At 43.3% G+C, this 21,810-nt stretch overlaps 2 protein-coding genes across 2 annotated transcripts; both read left to right on the forward strand.

The window, feature by feature from the left end:
* Positions 1-1,737: 1,737 nt before the first annotated feature.
* On the forward strand, positions 1,738-11,848 carry LOC311131116 (leucine-rich repeat, immunoglobulin-like domain and transmembrane domain-containing protein 1; the record flags this gene model as incomplete). The annotated part of the gene is made up of 4 exons (XM_084163927.1): positions 1,738-1,862; positions 2,303-2,766; positions 4,581-4,886; positions 10,764-11,848. 4 exons carry the CDS (start codon positions 1,738-1,740, stop codon positions 11,846-11,848), a joined length of 1,980 nt encoding a protein of 659 aa, XP_084020053.1.
* Positions 11,849-16,866: 5,018 nt separating this feature from the next.
* On the forward strand, positions 16,867-19,865 carry LOC311142046 (leucine-rich repeat, immunoglobulin-like domain and transmembrane domain-containing protein 2; the record flags this gene model as incomplete). The annotated part of the gene is made up of 3 exons (XM_084177594.1): positions 16,867-16,976; positions 17,239-18,026; positions 19,021-19,865. The coding sequence occupies 3 exons, from the start codon at positions 16,867-16,869 to the stop codon at positions 19,863-19,865; spliced, it is 1,743 nt and encodes a 580-aa protein (XP_084033720.1).
* Positions 19,866-21,810: the final 1,945 nt, after the last annotated feature.

Here is a 21,810-nt window from a genome sequence, read left to right on the forward strand (position 1 = left end):
AAAATAGCCCTTACACAGCCTGGAGGTGTGTTGGGTCATTGTCCTGTTGAAAAACAAATGATAGTCCCACTAAGCCCAAACCAGATGGGATGGCGTATCGCTGCAGAATGCTGTGGTAGCCATGCTGGTTAAGTGTGACTTGAATTCTAAACAAATAACAGACAGTGTCACCAGCAAAGCACCCCCACACCATAACACCTCCTCCTCCGTGCCTTACGGTGGGAAATACACATGCAGAGATAATCCGTCCACCCACATCGCGTCTCACAAAGACACAAATGTCCAATTTGGACTCCAGACCAAAGGACGGTCTAATGTCCATTGCTCCTGTTTTTTGGCCCAAGCAAGTCTCTTCTTATTATTGGTGTCCTTTAGTAGTGGTTCCTTTTCAGCAATTCGACCATGAAGGCCTGATTCACACAGTCTCCTCTAAACAGTTGATGTTGAGATGTGTCTGTTACTTGATCTCTGTGAAGCATTTATTTGGGCTGCAATTTCTGAGGCTGGTAACTCTAATGAACGTATCCTCTGCAGCAGAGGTAACTCTGGGTCTTCCATTCCCTTGGCGGTCCTCATGAGAGAGTTTCATCATAGCGCTTGATGGTTTTTGTGACTGCACTTGAAGAAACTTTCAAAGTTCTTGAAATGTTCCGTATTGACTGACCTTCATGCCTTAAAGTAATGATGGACTGTTGTTTCTCTTTGCTTATTTGAGTTGTTCTTGCCATAATATGGACTTGGTCTTTTACCAAATGGGGCTATCTTCTGTGTACCCCCCATACATTTTAACATTTACATTTTAGTCATTTAGCAGACGCTCTTATCCAGAGCGACTTACAGTTAGTGAGTGCATACATTTTCATACTGGCCCCCCGTGGGAAACGAACCCACGACCCTGGCGTTGCAAGGGCCATGCTCTACCAACTGAGCTACAGGGGACTACCTGTACCTTGTCACAACACAACTGATTGGCTCAAACGCATTAAAAAGGAAAGAAATTCCACAAATTAACTTTTAAGAAGGCACACCTGTTAATTGAAATGCATTCCAGGTGACTACCTCATGAAGCTGGTTGAGAGAATGCCAAGAGTGTGCAAATATGTCATCAAGGCAAAGGGTGGCTATTTGAAGAATCTCAAATATAAAATATATTTTGATTTGTTTAACACTTTTTTTGGTTACTACATTATGTGTTATTTCGTAGTTTTGATGTCTTCCCTATTTTTATACAATGTAGAAAATAGTAAAAATAAAGAAAAACCCTTGAATGAGTAGGTGTTCTAAAACTTTTTTGTAACAAATATCAACAGTTTCCTTTTGCGTTGTAGTTAACTTACATTGTCTCATTCAAGAAAATAAATAAAGTGCATCTATGAAAGTAAATGAATCGCCAAAACTAATGGTCCACTCCCATCTCTGTAATAAACCCCAACTATAGGGAAGTGTTTTACTCTGCATATAAACAAAGCGAAACTACACAGCCCGTGTATCAACTGCCAGGAGGAAATAATCGTGTAAATGAAAATAACCCAAGTCCTTTCCACTAATCCCTGTCCATCCTTTTTTATCTCAGGCTTCCGAACGACGTTAAAACCAATATGCGGCACGGAGATAGCGGGACCCACACATGATGCATAGCAGGCTCGGAATAACAAATAAACAGTACTTTTGTTATTTGTCAAATTATCTTGTAGTTTAGTTTGATAGTATATTTGATAGTGAAGTTTCGGAGAGAAAATGTTTCCAGGTTTTAGTCTGGGTTTCTGTTTGGCATTACTTTTCCTCGGACGGTTTGTTTGCAACGCGTGTCTGTCTCAATGTAGCTGCTTCTTTCATAAACTATCGGACGGATCCAACGCAAGGTAAGACCATTGCAATTATTACAACTGATTAAAATGTTAATGTAAACAACTTCTATTCTACATATTGTTCTGTTGTGTGGTACCTGGGCGTAGTATGCAGGTAAGGTCTGCACTTCTTTTTTTTTTTATATATAGGCTTGAGGATTAACTTGCTCTGCTCTAATCCCCTTTCCTTGGTCCTGATGTATACACCACGTTTAGACCGAGGGAGAAAAAAATAATGGAAAAAACAAACGGTTAAAAACCGAGCAAATAAAATATTTAGGGTGATTTTTTTTTATGCATGAATTGTCAACCTATCATATGTCATGAACACGTACAAGGCCATGGTTAATTGAATCAACCTTGTAATAACGTTTAATTATTTAAATAAACATGTTACAACAGGTTATACAGTGACATTCACTAACATGGGTTTACCTTTCTCTCTATCTATCTAGGAGTGTCCTTTGTAATGACCCAGAGATCACGCTGGTCCCACCCAACTTTCCCGCAGACACCTTGAAACTGCGGATCGAGAAGACTGCCATCACAAGGATTTCCAGCGAAACCTTTCACTACCTCAACAGTCTGGAATTTCTCTGGATGTCTTTCAATTCTCTGAACTCTTTAAATGTAGACAGCTTCCGTGGCCTGAGAAGTCTGGATGAGCTGAGACTGGAAGGGAACGCTCTCACCTCTTTCCCCTGGGAATCTCTGACTGATATGCCCAACCTCAGGCTACTGGACCTGCATAATAATAAGATATCGTCGATCCCGGCCGAGGCGACCAGCTATATCAAGAACCTGACCTACCTGGACTTATCTAGCAACAGCCTGGCCACTGTACCTCCTGAGGTTCTCTCTACGTGGTTATCTGTGAAACTATCTCAAGGAGATGGGGAAAGTTCCAAATATATTCTAGGTAAGGATCTAAACAGCTAATTAAGCAATTAATTAATCAATCAATTCCAATTAAAGCAATCTTTATTTACCTAGAGGGAATCCCATTTGGTTTGCTCGAACCACCCAGTTTATAAATAGCATTCACTATTTATATTAATGATTTAGACAAAAATGTCAAAAATGCACAACTTCATTTTTATGCTGATGATACTGTTATTTACTGTTGTGCCTCATCTCTTACAAAAGCTTTCCAGAACTTGCAAACTGCTTTTTATACTGTTCAACATACCTTGTGTCAATTGAAGCTTATCCTCAATACTGACAAAACTAAACTAATGGTGTTTTCTAATGCAAGAAATAGACCTCTGAACCTTTCACCTGTTACTACCTGTCAGGGCAAGGAGATTGAGGTTGTAACCTCATATAAATATCTTGGAATTCTAATTGATGACGGCCTCTCTTTTAAATTGCATATTCAACAACTTACAAAAAAATTGAAGCTGAAATTGGGATTTTATTTTAGGAATAAGGCCTGTTTTTCTTTTGAAGCCAGAAGGAGGCTAGTATCAGCTACATTTATGCCTTTACTAGACTATGGGGATATTTTATATATGAATGCTTCCGCTCAGTGTTTGAGATCAATTGACACTCTTTACCATGGTACTTTGAGATTTATTTTAAACTGCAAAACCCTTACGCACCACTGTACTTTGTATACCAGGGTTGGCTGGCCTTCTCTAGTCACTCGTAGGCTCAGTCACTGGTATACTTTTATTTACAAAGCCATTTTGGGTTTACTACCTTTTTATTTGGGCATTTTTATTGTTCAGAAATGTGGTGGGTACTCTCTTCGTTCACTGGACTTTATCCTGCTAACTGTTCCAAATGTCCGAACTGAATTTGGTTAAAGGTCTTTTATGTACTCTGCGCCATCGTCTTGGAACACCTTACAAAATAATTTTAAACTGGAAGAACTTGTCCCGATTGGTGTTTTTAAATCTCTGATGAAGGATTTTGAGGCTGATTCCCTGACCTGTCAATGTTTTTAATTTGCTGTTTTTGATATTGTTATACTCTTGTGAATTCATGAATGGTTTTTTACTAGATTACTTGTAGTTTTTCATGTTGTCTGTCTGTAATTTTTTGTAATGACTTGGTGCTGCCTATCTTGGCCAGGACGCTCTTGAAAAAGAGATGTTAAATCTCAATGAGCCTTTCCTGGTTAAATAAAGGTTAAATAAAAAATAAAAAATAAAATTAACTGGAAAGTTGGAGGCATCAGCATTTGGGAGTAGTAAAAGGATTAGTCTAATTATAGTGAAGCCATACTGTAGTGTTAATGTGACTACATTCACTAGTATCACTTCAAACTAACATGATTACTTCTACTTACAATGAATTCTTGCTAAACTGCCTTTGTATACACATAACACATGGTGATAGTTCAGACAGAGCAAGAACATTTGTCCAAAATATGCATGTTTGTCTTATCTATTGCCATGCTAAAAGTGATGTTGTTTTATTTTACCTTTGTTTAGCTACCATTGTTGTTACTTTATCTACCTAAGTCGCTCTGGATAAGAGCACCTGCTAACGAACAAAAATGTTTATGGGGCGGCAGGTAGCTTAGTGGTTAAGAGCGTTGTGCCAGTAACCGAAAGATCGCTGGCTCTAATCCCCGAGCCGACTAGGTGAAAAATCTGTCGATGTGCCTTTGAGCAAGGCACTTAACCCTAATTGCTCCTGTAAGTCGCTCTGGATAAGAGCGTCTGCTAAATGACTAAAATGTAAATGTATATCCTGGTGAAATGTTTATTTTATTCATCGCTGTAGGTCTCCATGACAACCCGTGGCTGTGCGACTGCCGGCTCTATGACGTGGTCCAGTTCCAGAAGTCTCCATCGTCCTCCGTGGCTCTGATCGACACCAGGCTGCGCTGCGCTGACCCAGAGAGCCTGTCGGGGGTGCTGTTCAGCGAGACGGAGCTCCAGAGGTGCCAGGAGCCCCGGGTCCACACGGCTGTGGCCCGGGTCAGGAGCTCCCTGGGGAACAACGTCCTGCTGCGCTGTGGGACCATCGGAGTCCCCATCCCAGAGCTGTCCTGGACCCGGGCAGACGGCAAACAGATGAACGGCACTGGTGAGTTTAATTGATTTATGAATGTATTTATTTTATTGTGTATTTTATTTATGTTAAACAAATCAAAATATATTTTATATTTGAGATTCAACAAATAGCCACCCTTTGCCTTTGTCACGACTTCCTCCGAAGCGGCCTCCTCTCCTTGTTCGAAAAGGCTTCGGCGATCGTCGTCACCGGCCTTCTAGCCACTGCCGCTCCTCTTTTCATCATTCCATTGGTTTTGTCTACTTTTTTTTACACACACCTGGTTCATATCCCCTCATCAGTCTCTGTACTAGTATTCCCTCTGCTCCCCATGTCATTGTGTGTGATTGTTTCCATGTGGAGGTGTCATTAGCTCGGTAGAGCATTATGTACTTTATCGCCGGGATATTCACCTGTGTGTTTTGTTTTCCCCAGTTTATTTTATTTTATTTATTTATTTCACCTTTATTTAACCAGGTAAGCCAGTTGAGAACAAGTTCTCATTTACAACTGCGACCTGGCCAAGATAAAGCAAAGCAGTGCGATAAAAACAACAACACAGAGTTACATATGGGGTAAAAAAACATAAAGTCCAAAAAAAAAAATACTACAGAAAATATATATACAGTGTGTGCAAATGTAGCAAGTTATGGAGGTAAGGCAATAAATAGGCTATAGTGCAAAATAATTACAATTAGTATTAACACTGGAATGCTAGATGTGCAAGAGATTATGTGCAAATAGAGATACTGGGGTGCAAAAGAGCAAAATAAATAACAATATAGGGATGAGGTAGTTGGGTGGGCTAATTTCAGATGGGCTGTGTACAGGTGCAGTGATCGGTAAGGTGCTCTGACAACTGATGCTTAAAGTTAGTGAGGGAGATAAGAGTCTCCAGCTTCAGAGATTTTTGCAATTCGTTCCAGTCATTGGCAGCAGAGAACTGGAAGGAATGGCGGCCAAAGGAGGTGTTGGCTTTGGGGATGACCAGTGAGATATACCTGCTGGAGCGCAGACTACGGGTGGGTGCTGCTATGGTGACCAATGAGCTAAGATAAGGCGGGGATTTGCCTAGCAGTGATTTATAGATGGCCTGGAGCCAGTGGGTTTGACGACGAACATGTAGTGAGGACCAGCCAACAAGAGCGTACAGGTCACAGTGGTGGGTAGTGTATGGGGCTTTGGAGACAAAACGGATGGCACTGTGATAGACTACATCCAATTTGCTGAGTAGAGTGTTGGAGGCTATTTTGTAAATGACATCGCCGAAGTCAAGGATCGGTAGGATAGTCAGTTTTACGAGGGCATGTTTGGCAGCATGAGTGAAGGAGGCTTTGTTGCGAAATAGGAAGCCGATTCTAGATTTAACTTTGGATTGGAGATTCTAAATGTGAGTCTGGAAGGAGAGTTTACAGTCTAACCAGACACCTAGGTATTTGTAGTTGTCCACATACTCTAGGTCAGACCCGTCGAGAGTAGTGATTCTAGTCGGGTGGGCGGGTGCCAGCAGCGTTCGATTGAAGAGCATGCATTTAGTTTTACTAGTGTTTAAGAGCAGTTGGAGGCTACTGAAGGAGTGTTCTATGGCATTGAAGCTCGTTTGGAGGTTTGTTAATACAGTGTCCAATGAAGGGCCAGATGTATACAAAATGGTGTCGTCTGCGTAGAGGTGGATCTGAGAGTCACCAGCAGCGAGAGCGACATCATTGATATACACTGAGAAAAGAGTCGGCCCAAGAATTGAACCCTGTGGCACCCCCATAGAGACTGCCATAGGTCCAGACAACAGGCCCTCCGATTTGACACATTGAACTCTATCTGAGAAGTAGTTGGTGAACCAGGCGAGGCAGTCATTTGAGAAACCAAGGCTATTTAGTCTGCCAATAAGAATGCGGTGGTTGACAGAGTCGAAAGCCTTGGCCAGGTCGATGAAGACGGCTGCACAGTACTGTCTATTATCGATCGCGGTTATAATATCGTTTAGGACCTTGAGCGTGGCTGAAGTGCACCCATGACCAGCTCGGAAACCGGATTGCATAGCGGAGAAGGTACGGTGGGATTCGAAATGGTCGGTGATGTGTTTGTTAACTTGGCTTTCAAATACTTTCGAAAGGCAGGGCAGGATGGATATAGGTCTGTAACAGTTTGGATCTAGAGTGTCACCCCCTTTTGAAGAGGGTTACAGTGCGCCGTTAAGTCGCACTGTAATTATTTTACGCATTGCTGCGAACCGCTGTATTGGCGGAATAAACCATTATTCTGGGATTTACACCTCCTGCGCCTGACTCCATCCAAATCACCCGCTATAGAATCACCCGAACAGCATGGAGTCAGCAGGAGCAGAGAATATGCCTGGAGTTGTTGAGCGGGTCTGGGAGCATTCCAACATGTTAGCAAGCTTGGGCGAAGCGATGGATCGGGTTCTCCAGGCCATCCAGCGCCTGGAGAGGAGAGGACCCGACCCTGCGGAACCAGCTCAGCGACCGGATCCAGCCACCCACACACCAGCACCCAGAGGTATTCACCTTTCTCGACCAAGGGAATACGACAGGACAGCGGCCCGCTGCCAGGGTTTTCTCCTGCAGCTGGACCTCTATTTCAACACCATCAGCCCGGCTCCATCGGATTGTGAGAAGGTGTCCGCCCTCGTCTCCTGCCTCTCGGGGAAAGCCCTGAAGTGGGCCAACGCGGTCTGGAGTGAAGGAGGAGACGCGTTGGACAACTGTGGAGAGTTCGCTCGCCTCTTCCGGGCAGTCTTTGATCATCCCCCCGAAGGAAGAGAGGCGGGCGAACGTCTGGTCCATCTGAGGCAGGGACGAGGACCGCGCAAGACTTTGCCCTGGAGTTTAGAACTCTAGCAGCTGGGTCCGGGTGGAACGTGCGGGCCCTCATCGACCACTTCCGATGCGGCCTGTGTGAGGACGTCCGAAGGGAGCTAGCTTGCAGGGATACCACGTTGACCTTCAACCAACTGGTGGACATGGCCATCCGGTTGGACAACCTGCTGGCTTCGAGAGGACGTCCTGGAAGGGGCCTGCCCGTTTCACCCCCCTTCAACCCGGATCATGTTCCGATGGAGCTGGGTGGTGCAGCGTTCCGGGAGAACGGAGGACGACAGTTCCAGTGTCACTCTTGTGGCAAGAGAGGACATTCTGCTGCACGATGTCATCAGAGTTCTTCTGGTTCTGGAGGCGGCAGGCAGGGCACTCTCGCGTCACCCCAGGTAGCGCAAACCCACACTCGTTCAGAGCCCTCTGCTGCGCATTTCACCATCCACGTCAACTTTCCTGATTACACGGTAGTTCCCCAGTGTAAGGTGCTGGTAGATTCAGGCGCAGCTGGGAACTTTATGGACAGGTCTTAGCTCTTAGTCTATGTATTCCATTGGTTCCCCTGTCTATTCCATTACCCATCAAAGCACATGACAATCAACCATTAGGGTCAGGTTTTGTTAGGGAGGTTACAGCACCAGTCACTATGATTACGCAGGAGACCCATAATGAGCAAATCACGTTTCACATTATTGAGTCCCCTGATTTTCCTGTTGTGTTGGGCCTTCCCTGGCTAGCACTACACGACACCATCTTTTCATGGCCACAGAGGGCTCTCACAGGGTGGTCGCGAGAGTGTCAGGGTAGGTGTCTAGCTGTTTCCGTTGGTGCGACCACTACTCCTCATTTCCTCTGTCCTTTGTGAACGAGGTGTTTCGGGACATGCTTGGTCGCGGTGTGGTGGTCTACATCAAAGACATCCTGGTGTATTCCACTATGCGCGCCGAGCATGTGTCCCAGATTTGCAGAGTGCTGGGCCGACTGTTGGAGCATGACCTGTATGCCAAGGCAGAACAGTGTCTGTTCTTCCAACAATCTGTCTCCTTCCTTGGATACCACATCACCACCTCAGGTGTGGAGATGGAGGGAGATCGCATTTCAGCCGTGCGTAATTGGCCGACTCCAACCACGGTAAAGGAGGTGCAGCGCTTCATTGGTTTTGCCAATTACTATCGGTGGTTTATCCGGGGCTTTGGCAAGGTCGATAGCTCGGTGGAGCATTATGTACTTTATCGCCGAGATATTCACCTGTGTGTTTTGTTTTCCCCCAGTGCGCCGTTAAGTCACACTGTAGTTGTTTTACGCATTGCTGCGAACTGCTGTATTGGCCGAATAAACCATTATTCTGGGATTTACACCTCCTGCACCTGACTCCGTCCAAATCACCCGCTACAGCCTTGATGACAGCTTTTCACACTCTTGGCATTCTCTCAACCAGCTTCACCAGGAATGCTTTTCCAACCGTCTTGAAGGCGTTTCCACATATGCTGAGCACTTGTTGGCTGCTTTTCCTTCACTCTGCCGTCCGATTCATCCCACACCATCTCAATTAGGTTGAGGTTGGGGGATTGTGGAGGCCAGGTCATCTGATGCAGCACTCCATCACTCTCCCTCTTCGTAAAATAGACCTTACACAGCCTGGAGGTGTGTTGGGTCGTTGTCCTGTTAAAAAACAAATGATAGTCCCACTAAGCCCAAACCAGATGGGATGGCGTATCACTGCAGAATGCTGTGGTAGTCATGCTGGTTAAGTGTGCCTTGAATTCTAAAATAAATCACAGACCGTGTCACCAGCAAAGCAACCCCACACCATAACACCTCCTCCTCCATGCTTTACGGTGGGAAATACACATGATACACATGCAGAGATCATCCATTCACCCACACCGCGTCTCACAAAGACACAGCGGTTGGAACCAAAAATCTCTAATTTGGACTACAGACCAAAGGACACATTTCCACCAGTCTAATGTCCATTGCTCGTGTTTCTTGGCCCAAGCAGGTATCTTCTTCTTATTGGTGTCCTTTAGTAGTGGTTTCTTTGCAGCAATTCGACCATGAAGGCCTGATTCACACAGTCCCCTCTGAACAGTTGATTTTGAGATGTGTCTGTGTCTTGAACTCTGTCATTTATTTGGGCTGCAATTTCTGAGGCTGGTAACTCTAATGAACTTATCCTCTGCAGCAGAGAGAACTCTGGGTCCTCCATTCCTGTGGCGGTCCTCATGAGAGCCAGTTTCATCATAGCTCTTGATGGTTTTTGTGTCTGCACTTGAAGAAACTTTCAAAGTTCTTGAAATGTTCCGTATTGACTGACCTTCATGTCTTAAAGTAATGATGGACTGTCGTTTCTCTTTGCTTATTTGAGCTGTTCTTGCCAAAATATGGACTTTTTTCTGTACACCCCCCTACCTTGTCACAACTGATTGTCTCAAACGCATTAAGAAGGAAAGAGATTCCACATATTCACTTTTAAGAAGGCACACCTGTTAATTGAAATGCATTCCAGGTGACAACCTCATGAAGCTGGTTGAGAGAATGCCAAGAGTGTGGAAAGCTGTCATCAAGCCAAAGGGTGGCTACTTTGAAGAATCTCAAATATAAAATATATTTTGATTTCTTTAACACTTTTTTGGTTACTAAATGATTCCATATGTGTTATTTCATAGTTTTGATGTCTTCATTATTATTCTACAATGTAAAAAAAATAGTTTAAAAAAGCAAAAAAACCTTGAATGAGTAGGTGTGTCCAAACTTCTGACTGGTAGTGTACGTAAAAAATGGATGAAGGACAACACAAAAAAGTTGACATTTCAGTTGTGCTCTAAACCTGCTCCAGTTATGGCAGGTCTTAGCCTGGTCCCAGATCTATTTGTGCTGTCTTGGAAACTCTTATGGTCACTGTTTGGCGTAGTTCGCAAGACAGCACAAGAAGATCTGGGACCAGGGCATCTGGAAATCTGGGACCAGGGACCAGGAAATCTATTTTTGTACAGTCAGAAGCTGAAATAGCCTAGATTACAGATGGATGGACTGTTTTCTCTTCACTAATCACATTTTCTTCGTATTTCTTTGATAGTTCAGGAAGAAGTTTCAAAGGAGGGAATCATTTGGTCCCTCCTGAGTGTGCGTGCTGTCTCTTACAGGGACTCTGGGAAATACATCTGCAAAGCGACGAACTTTGTGGGGACTGCAGATGCCATCATCTCCCTGGTTATCACAGACTCCTTTAAAAATGATGAACAAGGTGGCAGCTCCAAGACTAGAAACCAAAGGGGACGGAAAACCGGTGGGTTTGGGAAAGCTGCCTACCAGGATAAACTCGTTACAAAATACATACCTCCACCAACCACCACGGCGGCCACGCCCATCATCGAACCACTAGGACCGGGCGGTTTCACAGGAAAGCATAATATCGAGAGCTACAGTATTTCGCGCAGCGTGGCTGACGGACAGACGCCCAGTCCTCCCATCACGGAGACAGCGATGCAGGAAGTGGAGAAGGAGATCCTTAGCAACCTGGCAGCCAATGTCTCTTCTTTACAGGCGCTGGCGCCGCCGGAGAAACGGGTGGTGCGATCGGTGAAGGTAATCGGGGACACCGACCACACCGTCTCCCTGAACTGGCGGGCCACGGCGGCCAAGAACACTACAGAGTTCAGCGTCCTGTACGCCGTGTTTGGCGAGAGGGACATGCGGAGGATCAACGTCGGTGCGGGAAAGAACCGGATCACCATCGAGGGCCTTGTGCCAAGGACAAAGTACATCGCCTGCGTCTGCGTCAAAGGCCTGATCCCAAAAAAGGAGCAGTGCGTAATCTTCTCAACGGACGAGGCGGCCAGCGCTAGCGGCACCCAGAAGCTCATTAACGTGGTGGTGATCACCGTGGCCTGCGTGATCGCTGTCCCCCTGACGTTGATCGTCTGCTGCGGGGCGCTCAAGAAGCGCTGTAAAAAGCTACTGGAGAGGAAATCCAAAGATATCCAAGAATCATATGTGACATTCGAGACCCTCTCCCCAGGACAGAAGCCTAACGGGATGGAGGGGGAGTACCTTGCCAGGCGACAGCCAGATGAGTCCAACAGACTGCTCTCTGCTAGGTCCAGTGTGGGCTCTGAGGCCACTTGTAGGACTGAGGGACCGCCTAACGAGTACTTTTGTTGATACCAAATGATGGCCTCAACCTTTATAGGGCAGAGAAAGTCTGTCCTTTCCAAGCACAACTTAAAGATGCGTTATAAAGGTTTTGTAGAATTTCAGCCAGTAGTTGACAGCAGCGTGAGTGAAACTGCTCAGAGACTGGACAGAACTAGAAGGACAGTTGCATGGACACTTTTGCCTTTGGATAAAACATGTGTGGTGAAATATGTGAGTTTAGATAAATAGGAGAAATAAATGTACAGCCTTGTGGGAATACAGGCCACCCTTGACCCTTGACCTGGTGAACTGTACAAAAATAAAGAAAAAAGAAAATGTTGATTTCATTGTACACATAAATTAGTTCTGATCTGCAAAGAAACATTTTATATTTGTCATGCACCTTTAAGGGGGTTATTTAACTTTTTCAAAATTCCCAGGTTTTCCAGAAATTCTGTGTGGAAGATTCCCAGAATCAGAATGGAACAAGAAACCCTAAATGGCCCATTCTACTAGAATTCAGGAAACCCATCTTCTTAATAAAGGTTTGCAAATAGAAAGAGTAATGACAGGGTTATTCTGAAATAAATCTGACCTCAGAATTCTGGCACAGTTGTTATTTGACAAAATAATGTATTTGTAAAGTATTGTTGAAGCAGAACTCAATATCTGTAGTGATGTTTTATACTACTGTGTATTTACCATATACAGTGAGGGGGGGGAAAGTATTTGATCCCCTGCTGATTTTGTACGTTTGCCCACTGACAAAGAAATGATCAGTCTATAATTTTAATGGTAGGTTTATTTGAACAGTGAGAGACAGAATAACAACAAATAAATCCAGAAAAACGCATGTCAAAAATGTTATAAATTGATTTGCATTTTATTGAGGGAAATAAGTATTTGACCCCCTCTCAATCAGAAAGATGTATGGCTCCCAGGTGTCTTTTATACAGGTAACGAGCTGAGATTAGGAGCACACTCATAAAGGGAGTGCTCCAAATCTCAGTTTGTTACCTGTATAAAATACACCTGTCCACAGAAGCAATCAATCAATCAGATTCCAAACTCTCCACCATGGCCAAGACCAAAGAGCTCTCCAAGGATGTCAGGGACAAGATTGTAGACCTACACAAGGCTGGAATGGGCTACAAGACCATCACCAGGCAGCTTGGTGAGAAGGTGACAACAGTTGGTGTGATTATTCCCAAATGGAAGAAACACAAAAGACCTGTCAATCTCCCTCGGCCTGGGGCTCCATGCAATATTTCACCTTGTGGAGTTGCAATGATCATGAGAACGGTGAGGAATCAGCCCAGAACTACACGGGAGGATCTTGTCAATGATCTCAAGGCAGCTGGGATCATAGTCACTAAGAAAACAATTGGTAACACACTACGCCGTGAAGGACTGAAATCCTGCAGCGCCCGCAAGGTCCCCCTGCTCAAGAAAGCACATATACAGGGCCGTCTGAAGTTTGCCAATGAACATCTGAATGATTCAGAGGAGAACTGGATGAAAGTGTTGTGGTCAGATGAGACCAAAATGGAGCTCTTTGGCATCAACTCAACTCGCCGTGTTTGGAGGAGGAGGAATGCTGCCTATGACCCCAAGAACACCATCCCCACCGTCAAACATGGAGGTGGAAACATTATGCTTTGGGGGTGTTTTTCTGCTAAGGGGACAGGACAACTTCACCGCATCAAAGGGACGATGGACGGGGCCATGTACCGTCAAATCTTGGGTGAGAACCTCCTTCCCTCAGCCAGGGCATTGAAAATGGGTCGTGGATGGGTATTCCAGCATGACAATGACCCAAAACACACGGCCAAGGCAACAAAGGAGTGGCTCAAGAAGAAGCACATTAAGGTCCTGGAGTGGCCTAGCCAGTCTCCAGACCTTAATCCCATAGAAAATCTGTGGAGGAAGCTGAAGGTTCGAGTTGCCAAACGTCAGCCTCGAAACCTTAATGACTAGGAGAAGATCTGCAAAGAGGAGTGGGACAAAATCCCTCCTGAGATGTGTGCAAACCTGGTGGCCAACTACAAGAAACGTCTGACCTCTGTGATTGCCAACAAGGGTTTTGCCACCAAGTACTAAGTCATGTTTTGCAGAGGGGTCAAATACTTATTTCCCTCATTAAAATGCAAATCACTTCATAACATTTTTGACATGCGTTTTTCTGGATTTTTTTGTTGTTATTCTGTCTCTCACTGTTCAAGTAAACCTACCATTAAAATTATAGACTGATCATTTCTTTGTCAGTGGGCAAACGTACAAAATCAGCAGGGGATCAAATACTTTTTTCCCTCACTGTATGTTAATGTGCCAGGTTTACTGTCCAATCAAAGCTAACATACTACATATTTTGTAATATGTATCTACGATCTGATGTGTGTGTATGTCTAAATGTATGACAAAATAAATATTTTGATATAAATGTTTGTGTCCTCTTAAATCCTTACCTGCTCTGTAACAGCACTTTCCTCCCAAGACACAACATTATTTTTCAAGCGAATCAGAGGATAGGTTCTGTTTCAAAGATAAAGAACATCCTAATGTGATGATATCCATCTGGGGTCAATAGTCAATTATCAAGAGGTGACAACAGGCAGATTTAAGCATTATGATGGCAAACCACAGCATGGCATAGCACTAGCATGCTCGGCAATAGCATATGTTTAAGCTAAGTCTAAGCTTATTACATACGATATTATATACATTTGAAGGGCTGACGAACAGCTATACATTGCAATCAACGATGTATATAAAGCCTGGATTGCTGATGCTATGTATTGGCCACAGTATGCGGTGCTCCACCTCCTTTTCAACCGCTCCGCAAAAAAAAAAACGCTCCTCGCTCAAAGAAAAAGAAACTGCTGCTCCAAATTAAAACTACCACTACAAATTCACTCCATTCATTAAAATCACAATTTAACCAACACCCCATCTATTTTTTCTGACTAATTGGACCTACCATATGGTTTTGAAGTATTGAAACCAAACCATATGGATTTGAATAGAAAGTATTTTAATAAACAACAGGAAAAGGTGACTGTAATTAGAGCTCATCATTAAACAGGCTACATGTCATATTAAACAGCATATAAACACTCTAAATGGGTCAGGAGCCAGACATGATTAATTTAGGCTGTATAATTTCAATTATTTCAAGGCTATAGCCTACAAATAAATAAATTGTGAAGCATTTGCGAGAGCGACACACAAGGCTGGCAGGGACATTAAGCGCTCAGCATTTAAACAACATGTAGGTATATTAAATCATTATAGTCTATAATTTGCAGATATAGGCTGTGACTTACTTAGAATTAAATACAAATTAAACGAAAAATGCCTTATTAGGCTCAGTCTACAGTGCCTTTGAATTCATTTTTAGAAACATGAGTTTAGCCAGAGTCTGTGGCCTCAGGTTCAGGCCAGCAGCCTGGGGATGCTAAACACCCTTCGGGACACTCTTGCCAGGCTGGGCAGGATTTTAGATAAAATAACCCTATCAAAATGGAAAGCTCCTTGAGAGATGTAATATGCCAAGCCTATTGGGCCAAAATCAATGATGGCCTACTGTATAGATAATAGAACGAAAATGAACTAAACTTTTAAGAGATCCGACTTTTGGTTATAAATACTGCTACCATGACACACTTAGCTAGCTACCCACCCCTTCCTTTCTGTTAGCATGTGCACGCAGTAAGTACCCCATCATGCTTTCAGGATACGTGTATTTTCAGATTCCACAGCACTCCCTCTCTACATCACTACATCACAATGATTATTTAGTTGTGGACATTACATCACCTCACTCCCTCTCTTGCTCTTGGTCCTCCTCATCTTTTTCACCTGTGTGTTTTATCAGTTTCTTTATGAAAATATTTAGCGAACTCCATGAGAGTAGCTAAAGCAAGTAGACTACAAATGCATGCTGGGCCGGGCCGGGCCGGGCGCGCCCTGAGCTCCTGAAGTGAACGCTACGGGAGCGAAATTGGAGCGGGCGAAAATGCCGACGCTTCAGCCTTTGGGAAATTCGCTCCACGCTCCAATCAAATTGGGCAACGCTCCCTCCTCGCTCCGTTCAAGCTCTGCTCCGCTCACATACTCTGGTATTGGCCAATGAGAGGCTTTGAAGCCACCGGTCGGCCATATTGGCACTCTTCAGAAGGCTCAGCCCTCCATAGGAATGAATAGAATTCTTCAGTATTTCAACGAATTATTTCAAGGACAAGATTACATGTATTTAAGTATTTTTTTGTTGTAGTGGGGAGAGTGATATCAGTACTCTCTAAACAATTTTTTTACTTTAACCCCCTAGAGACAATGTCCAGGCTAGCGCTGAAAAAATTATTAGCATAATAAAAAAAATCCACATCAAAATCCGTCTGTTTAAACTCGGTGGCTTCAAAACAGCTCCACCTGTCAATCTTCTAGTGTATATATAAATCATTGGTTGAGATCAGCACCATGGATAGTGCCACGTGATTTGTTTTGTTTGGTGTACAACTTGTTTCCTTGTCATGGTCACTGTGGTCTTTTACTTTGTACACAATCATCTGCAGACTATGTACTCTATGTCTGAAGACCTCTTCCAACGTTCCTCAATTAATTAACAATCCTGTTTCATGCAGTATACAAATAATAGGTGTTGGGTATATAATGCCATTTTCTCAATAGTTTGTAGTACCCCTAATCTATAGATTGCGTATTATGCTTCCTGATAATCTATTTATACTTTTTTTTCGTCAGGTCACTGTCAGTACATATTCAATATCAAGTAGCCTAGGTATATTTCGTAGAAATCACATTATTCCTGAAAGCCTTCCCATTCATTCATTCATAGGGATTAGGGAACATACATTCAGTAGCAGCACAGTCAATTTGCCTCATTGCTAAAAATACAAACTTCCGGTGTGTTTAACATGTCATTTGGTGTCTTAAGAAATTGCTTCAAGGAAGATTAAAGTAATAGGTTTACCTCTACCGTCCGTCCCTGTGGAGATGCCCTGCTCAAATGCGTTTCTGTACAAAGGAATATGGCCACCTTGTATACAGTATTGGCTATAGTTTTGCTATTCTATCGAGTTACTCCTGGATCAACATCTTGTTTACCCGGCTGTTCTTGCACAAATGACAACTTGGGAAGGTAAATAGTTTGTTGTCAATTATTTTGTAGGCTAACTAGTTTTGTACCGAGTTTCTTTACCTTGTCAGAAGGTTATGCAGTTGACCTATTTAGCCTATTGCTAAACTCAATGGTGTTTTTTCATAACTGGTTTTAACAATGGACAATGTGGAGAGATAATTTACTATAATATAATATAAATAACCTATGTTGTTTTATTTTAACATGAAATTATAACGATACCCGTACTTACATAACCCAAAATGTTTTTGTTTTATTTTAGATCCTTACTTTGTATGGAAACCGCCATGGGACGAATCCCAGACAACGTTCCAAACGATTTCAGTAAAATTCGAATAGAGAATTCCCACCTGACCGAATTACCTCGCCGCTCCTTCGCTAACGTGAACGCCTTGGCGTCTCTGTGGTTGAATTTCAACGACATCACCCTGATGAACATCAAGAGTCTGGAGGGGCTGACGAATCTAACAGAACTGCGGCTACAGGGAAACAAGCTGCGTTCAGTCCCATGGACAGCGTTCCAGGATACGCCGAACCTGAAGATTTTGGACCTGAAACATAACCGACTAGACGTGCTGCCGGAATCCGCCCTGAGACAACTACCAGGCCTGACCTATTTAGATTTATCCTTCAATCAGCTTACTGTCATATCCAGGGATGTCTTCCTCAACTGGCCTCTCCTCAACACGCAAGAGAGAAACGGAGGTAAAGAGGCCAGCAGTGGAGAGGCCAACGTCGTTTTAGCGCTGCACGACAACCCTTGGCTGTGTGACTGCCGCCTCAAAGGTTTCGTCGAGTTTATCAAAACCGTTAGTCCACCTCTAATTCTGATGAACTCGTACCTGACGTGCACCGGCCCCAGTTCCAGGGCGGGGAAGTTCTTCCTCGAGGTCGGTTTGAAAACATGTATGAAACCCGAGGCCTCAGCCTCAGAAACCAACATGACGGTGTCGCTGGGGGACAATGTAACCCTCCAGTGCTTAGTCAAAGCCAGGCCTGACCCCGCCATCCACTGGTCATACAGCCTAAAGATTATAAGGGGATTTACTGGTAAGGTTTTATTTAATTGCAACTTCTAGGCTATCATCCATTAGATTGCTGTGACTTTATTTACCAGTGACTGATATCATAGGTCAGTCACTCATAGTTTATTGTAAGCTACACCACTTTGATGACAGGATTTAAGACAAGTAGGCTAAAGCATGTGTATTTCATATATATGAATCTGGTAGGCTATTGGTGTTTATAGATTGAAACAGTGTTTGGTAGGCTATTGGTGTTTATAGATTGAAACAGTGTTTGGTAGGCTATTGGTGTTTATAGATTGAAACAGTGTTTGGTAGGCTATTGGTGTTTATAGATTGAAACAGTGTTTGGTAGGCTATTGGTGTTTATAGATTGAAACAGTGTTTGGTAGGCTATTGGTGTTTATAGATTGAAACAGTGTTTGGTAGGCTATTGGTGTTTATAGATTGAAACAGTGTTTGGTAGGCTATTGGTGTTTATAGATTGAAACAGTGTTTGGTAGGCTATTGGTGTTTATAGATTGAAACAGTGTTTGGTAGGCTATTGGTGTTTATAGATTGAAACAGTGTTTGGTAGGCTATTGGTGTTTATAGATTGAAACAGTGTTTGGTAGGCTATTGGTGTTTATAGATTGAAACAGTGTTTGGTAGGCTATTGGTGTTTATAGATTGAAACAGTGTTTGGTAGGCTATTGGTGTTTATAGATTGAAACAGTGTTTGGTAGGCTATTGGTGTTTATAGATTGAAACAGTGTTTGGTAGGCTATTGGTGTTTATAGATTGAAATAGTGTTTGGTAGGCTATTGGTGTTTATAGATTGAAACAGTGTTTGGTAGGCTATTGGTGTTTATAGATTGCTTTAAACAATGTATGACACAGCCTTTCTTGTAGGAAAACTTAACAATAATGCCTAATGCAACATATTACAAATACAGTACTGAATATTATACGTTTACAATATGCTAATTTGTATTCACCCTTGTCGATTAAGTTGTATCATAATTCTCCTTTCTCTTCAGTCTCAGAGACCCGTGTGGATGATGAGACCATCAGATCTCAGCTGGTCATCCCATCCCTTCACATGGCGGACCGAGGTGTCTACACCTGCTACGCCAACAACTTCATAGGCAACTCCTCCGCCAGTTTCCTGGTCAACATCAAGTCTTTCAATGCCTCATCCTCCGGCGGTTCAGCCATGTCTCCTCCCCCGTTCCCCCTGGCCTCAGCCGACGAGAACGTATACATTGACATCCGCATCTCCAAGCAGACGGTCTACGGCATCACTCTGGAGTGGTACGCTGCGACAGACAACCCGTCAGAAACCTGGTTCACCATCCACTTGGGGAAATACCACTCTGACAAAAGGGAGTTGACATACATCGGGCCGGGCATCAACACCTATTCGGTCAACGACCTCATACCGGTTACTAAATACGAAGTGTGTGTGACGCTGAAGAACCAGATGCCCCGCGCCGGCCAGTGCATCGTGTTCGTAACAGGAAGTGACATCAGCCAGCTGGAACAACGAGCGAAGCTCATCCATATTATGGTGATCGTGTGCGCCATGGGGCTGGCGGTGCCCGTGGGCATGTACGCCTGCACCACCGACACCAGATGTACGTTCAGCTGCCTGGACCGCTGTACGGAGCAGTGTAAGAGGAGGAGGCGGCAGGAGAAGACCCTGAGGACGAATGGGGAGAGACAGGGGACCTTCGACAGCCTCCAGGCCGCCAGCGATGAAGGACTCTGTGGCGACTCTGATGAGGTGATGAAGAAGAGGACTAAGTCCTCAGAGGAAAAAAACAACCACAGGGGAAAAGCACAAGATCTACCAGAGACAACCACTGGAGCAAAGCTATATTAGATGTAGGTTTAACGATTAAAACGTGTACAAGACGTCTAGAGGAACAGTTATCTGTAATAATGGGGGGCAGTCTTATGTGAAGTGAAGCTTCAGGAAATGCATCTGTAAAGCTTAAAGTTGTCATGCTAAGAGTGAAATGCCTTCCTTCTATGTCGGTAGCAAGGTTTATTTGTTAAATGAGTTTATATACTGTATCTATTTAGCTTGATTGTTCTCTGTTTTAAAAGAAAAAAATGGAATACAAACTTATCTGGCCCAAAAAAAAAAACCATAATGTTAATTCTGTACATGCAATATAGTTGCAAATATTTTCTTGTCTTCAGAATGTAATGAACTGCATTTCCTCACGGTTCGTTGAAACTCATTCATTAGGAGAGGTTCAGTTAAATCTACAGTAATACACACTGTATATAGCCTTTGCACTACTACCTACGTAATGAATGAGGCTTCTTTGCTACTCTTTTCCTGTTTTTGACTCACTTTTTTATAAGGGGTGGGATGGTGAGGATTAGAGTTGGGGGTGAAGATGTTTGGGATTAGATTTGGGGGTGAAGATGTTTGGGATTAGAGTTGGGGTGAAGATGTTTGGGATTAGAGTTGGGGGTGAAGATGTTTGGGATTAGAGTTGGGGTTGAAGATGTTTGGGATTAGAGTTGGGGGTGAAGATGTTTGGGATTAGAGTTGGGGGTGAAGATGTTTGGGATTAAAGTTGGGGGTGAAGATGGACACTTGAGACAACACCATCCTAATTGCTCCCTACCCAAATCCCATTGGCCTTACATTTTTGACTTTTACAAATCTGAAGGGTCTGGATTAGGGTTGTAAAATTCTGGTAAAGTTCCCAAATCCTGGTTGGAGATTAATGGAATCAGGAAATCCTGGTTCGAGATTCATGGAATCAAGAGGGAATAAGCATGAAATTCCCAGAAAACCTGGGAATTTTGTAACCCTTTTCTGGATAGGTATAAGAGGTTTAGTTGTGGAATTTCCTTTATATTGATAACTGACACCTTACAGATCTGTAAACATCCAAGGGTTAGGGCAAGGGGGAACGGAGTGAATTTTCACAGATTAACACTTTGATTTTAGCACAATCACTCAAAAGGATGTGTTATGTAAGCATTGCTTGGTGTGCATTTATTCATACACTGGTAAAGAGATTATAGTGTTGTTTTTTTCTATCTGAATAATCTGTATCTTGTATCTCTCTAGATCTTAACCATGTGTGTCTGTCCCAAATGGCCCCCTATTATCTGTGTAGTGTACACTACTGGTCAAAAGTAGTGCACTACACATGGAATAGGGTGCCATTTGGGTTTCACTAGATCTTAACCATGTCTCACATAGAATATATTCTCTGAGTTTACTGCAAGCTGCATTAGATTATCATTTCTGATATATATATATATTTATATATATATATATATATATGTGTGTGTGTGTGTCTGTCACATTATGGGGTAAATAGTCTAGTCCTTAATGTACTTGAATGTATTTGTGTTTTCAACAATGGCCTAAAATATCTGTCTTTCACATGCCAATGTGATCAAATCATGTATAGTCTTGAATAAAAGCACATCTATTGTGGAGTCAAAGATATTCTACTTCTGTGATTTGTATCATCATAAGTTTACGTCTTTCACTTTGTTACATTTAAAATTCTGGTAACTTTCCCAAAATGTTCAGGTTTTCCAGAGATCCCAGGTGAAAGATTCCCGGAATCGAAAGAGCATAATCAGGAAGTCAGGAATTTTTCCACCCTATTTATGACTCATCCCTAGCCTACTGATTGTGGTTGGTTTGACTACTGAACTTTGCTATCAACATTCTCAGCCGCCAAAAGACAAAAGCCTCTTATGTCTAAGTGAGCATTACCCTCGAATGTGTGAAAAGAGACTAGAGGGTCAAGAAAGAAGATTAGGAAGACGGTGCAGGTCAGTTGAAT

Source organism: Coregonus lavaretus (genome assembly GCF_964263955.1).
Source record: "Coregonus lavaretus genome assembly, chromosome: 1".
NCBI lineage: Eukaryota > Metazoa > Chordata > Actinopteri > Salmoniformes > Salmonidae > Coregonus > Coregonus lavaretus.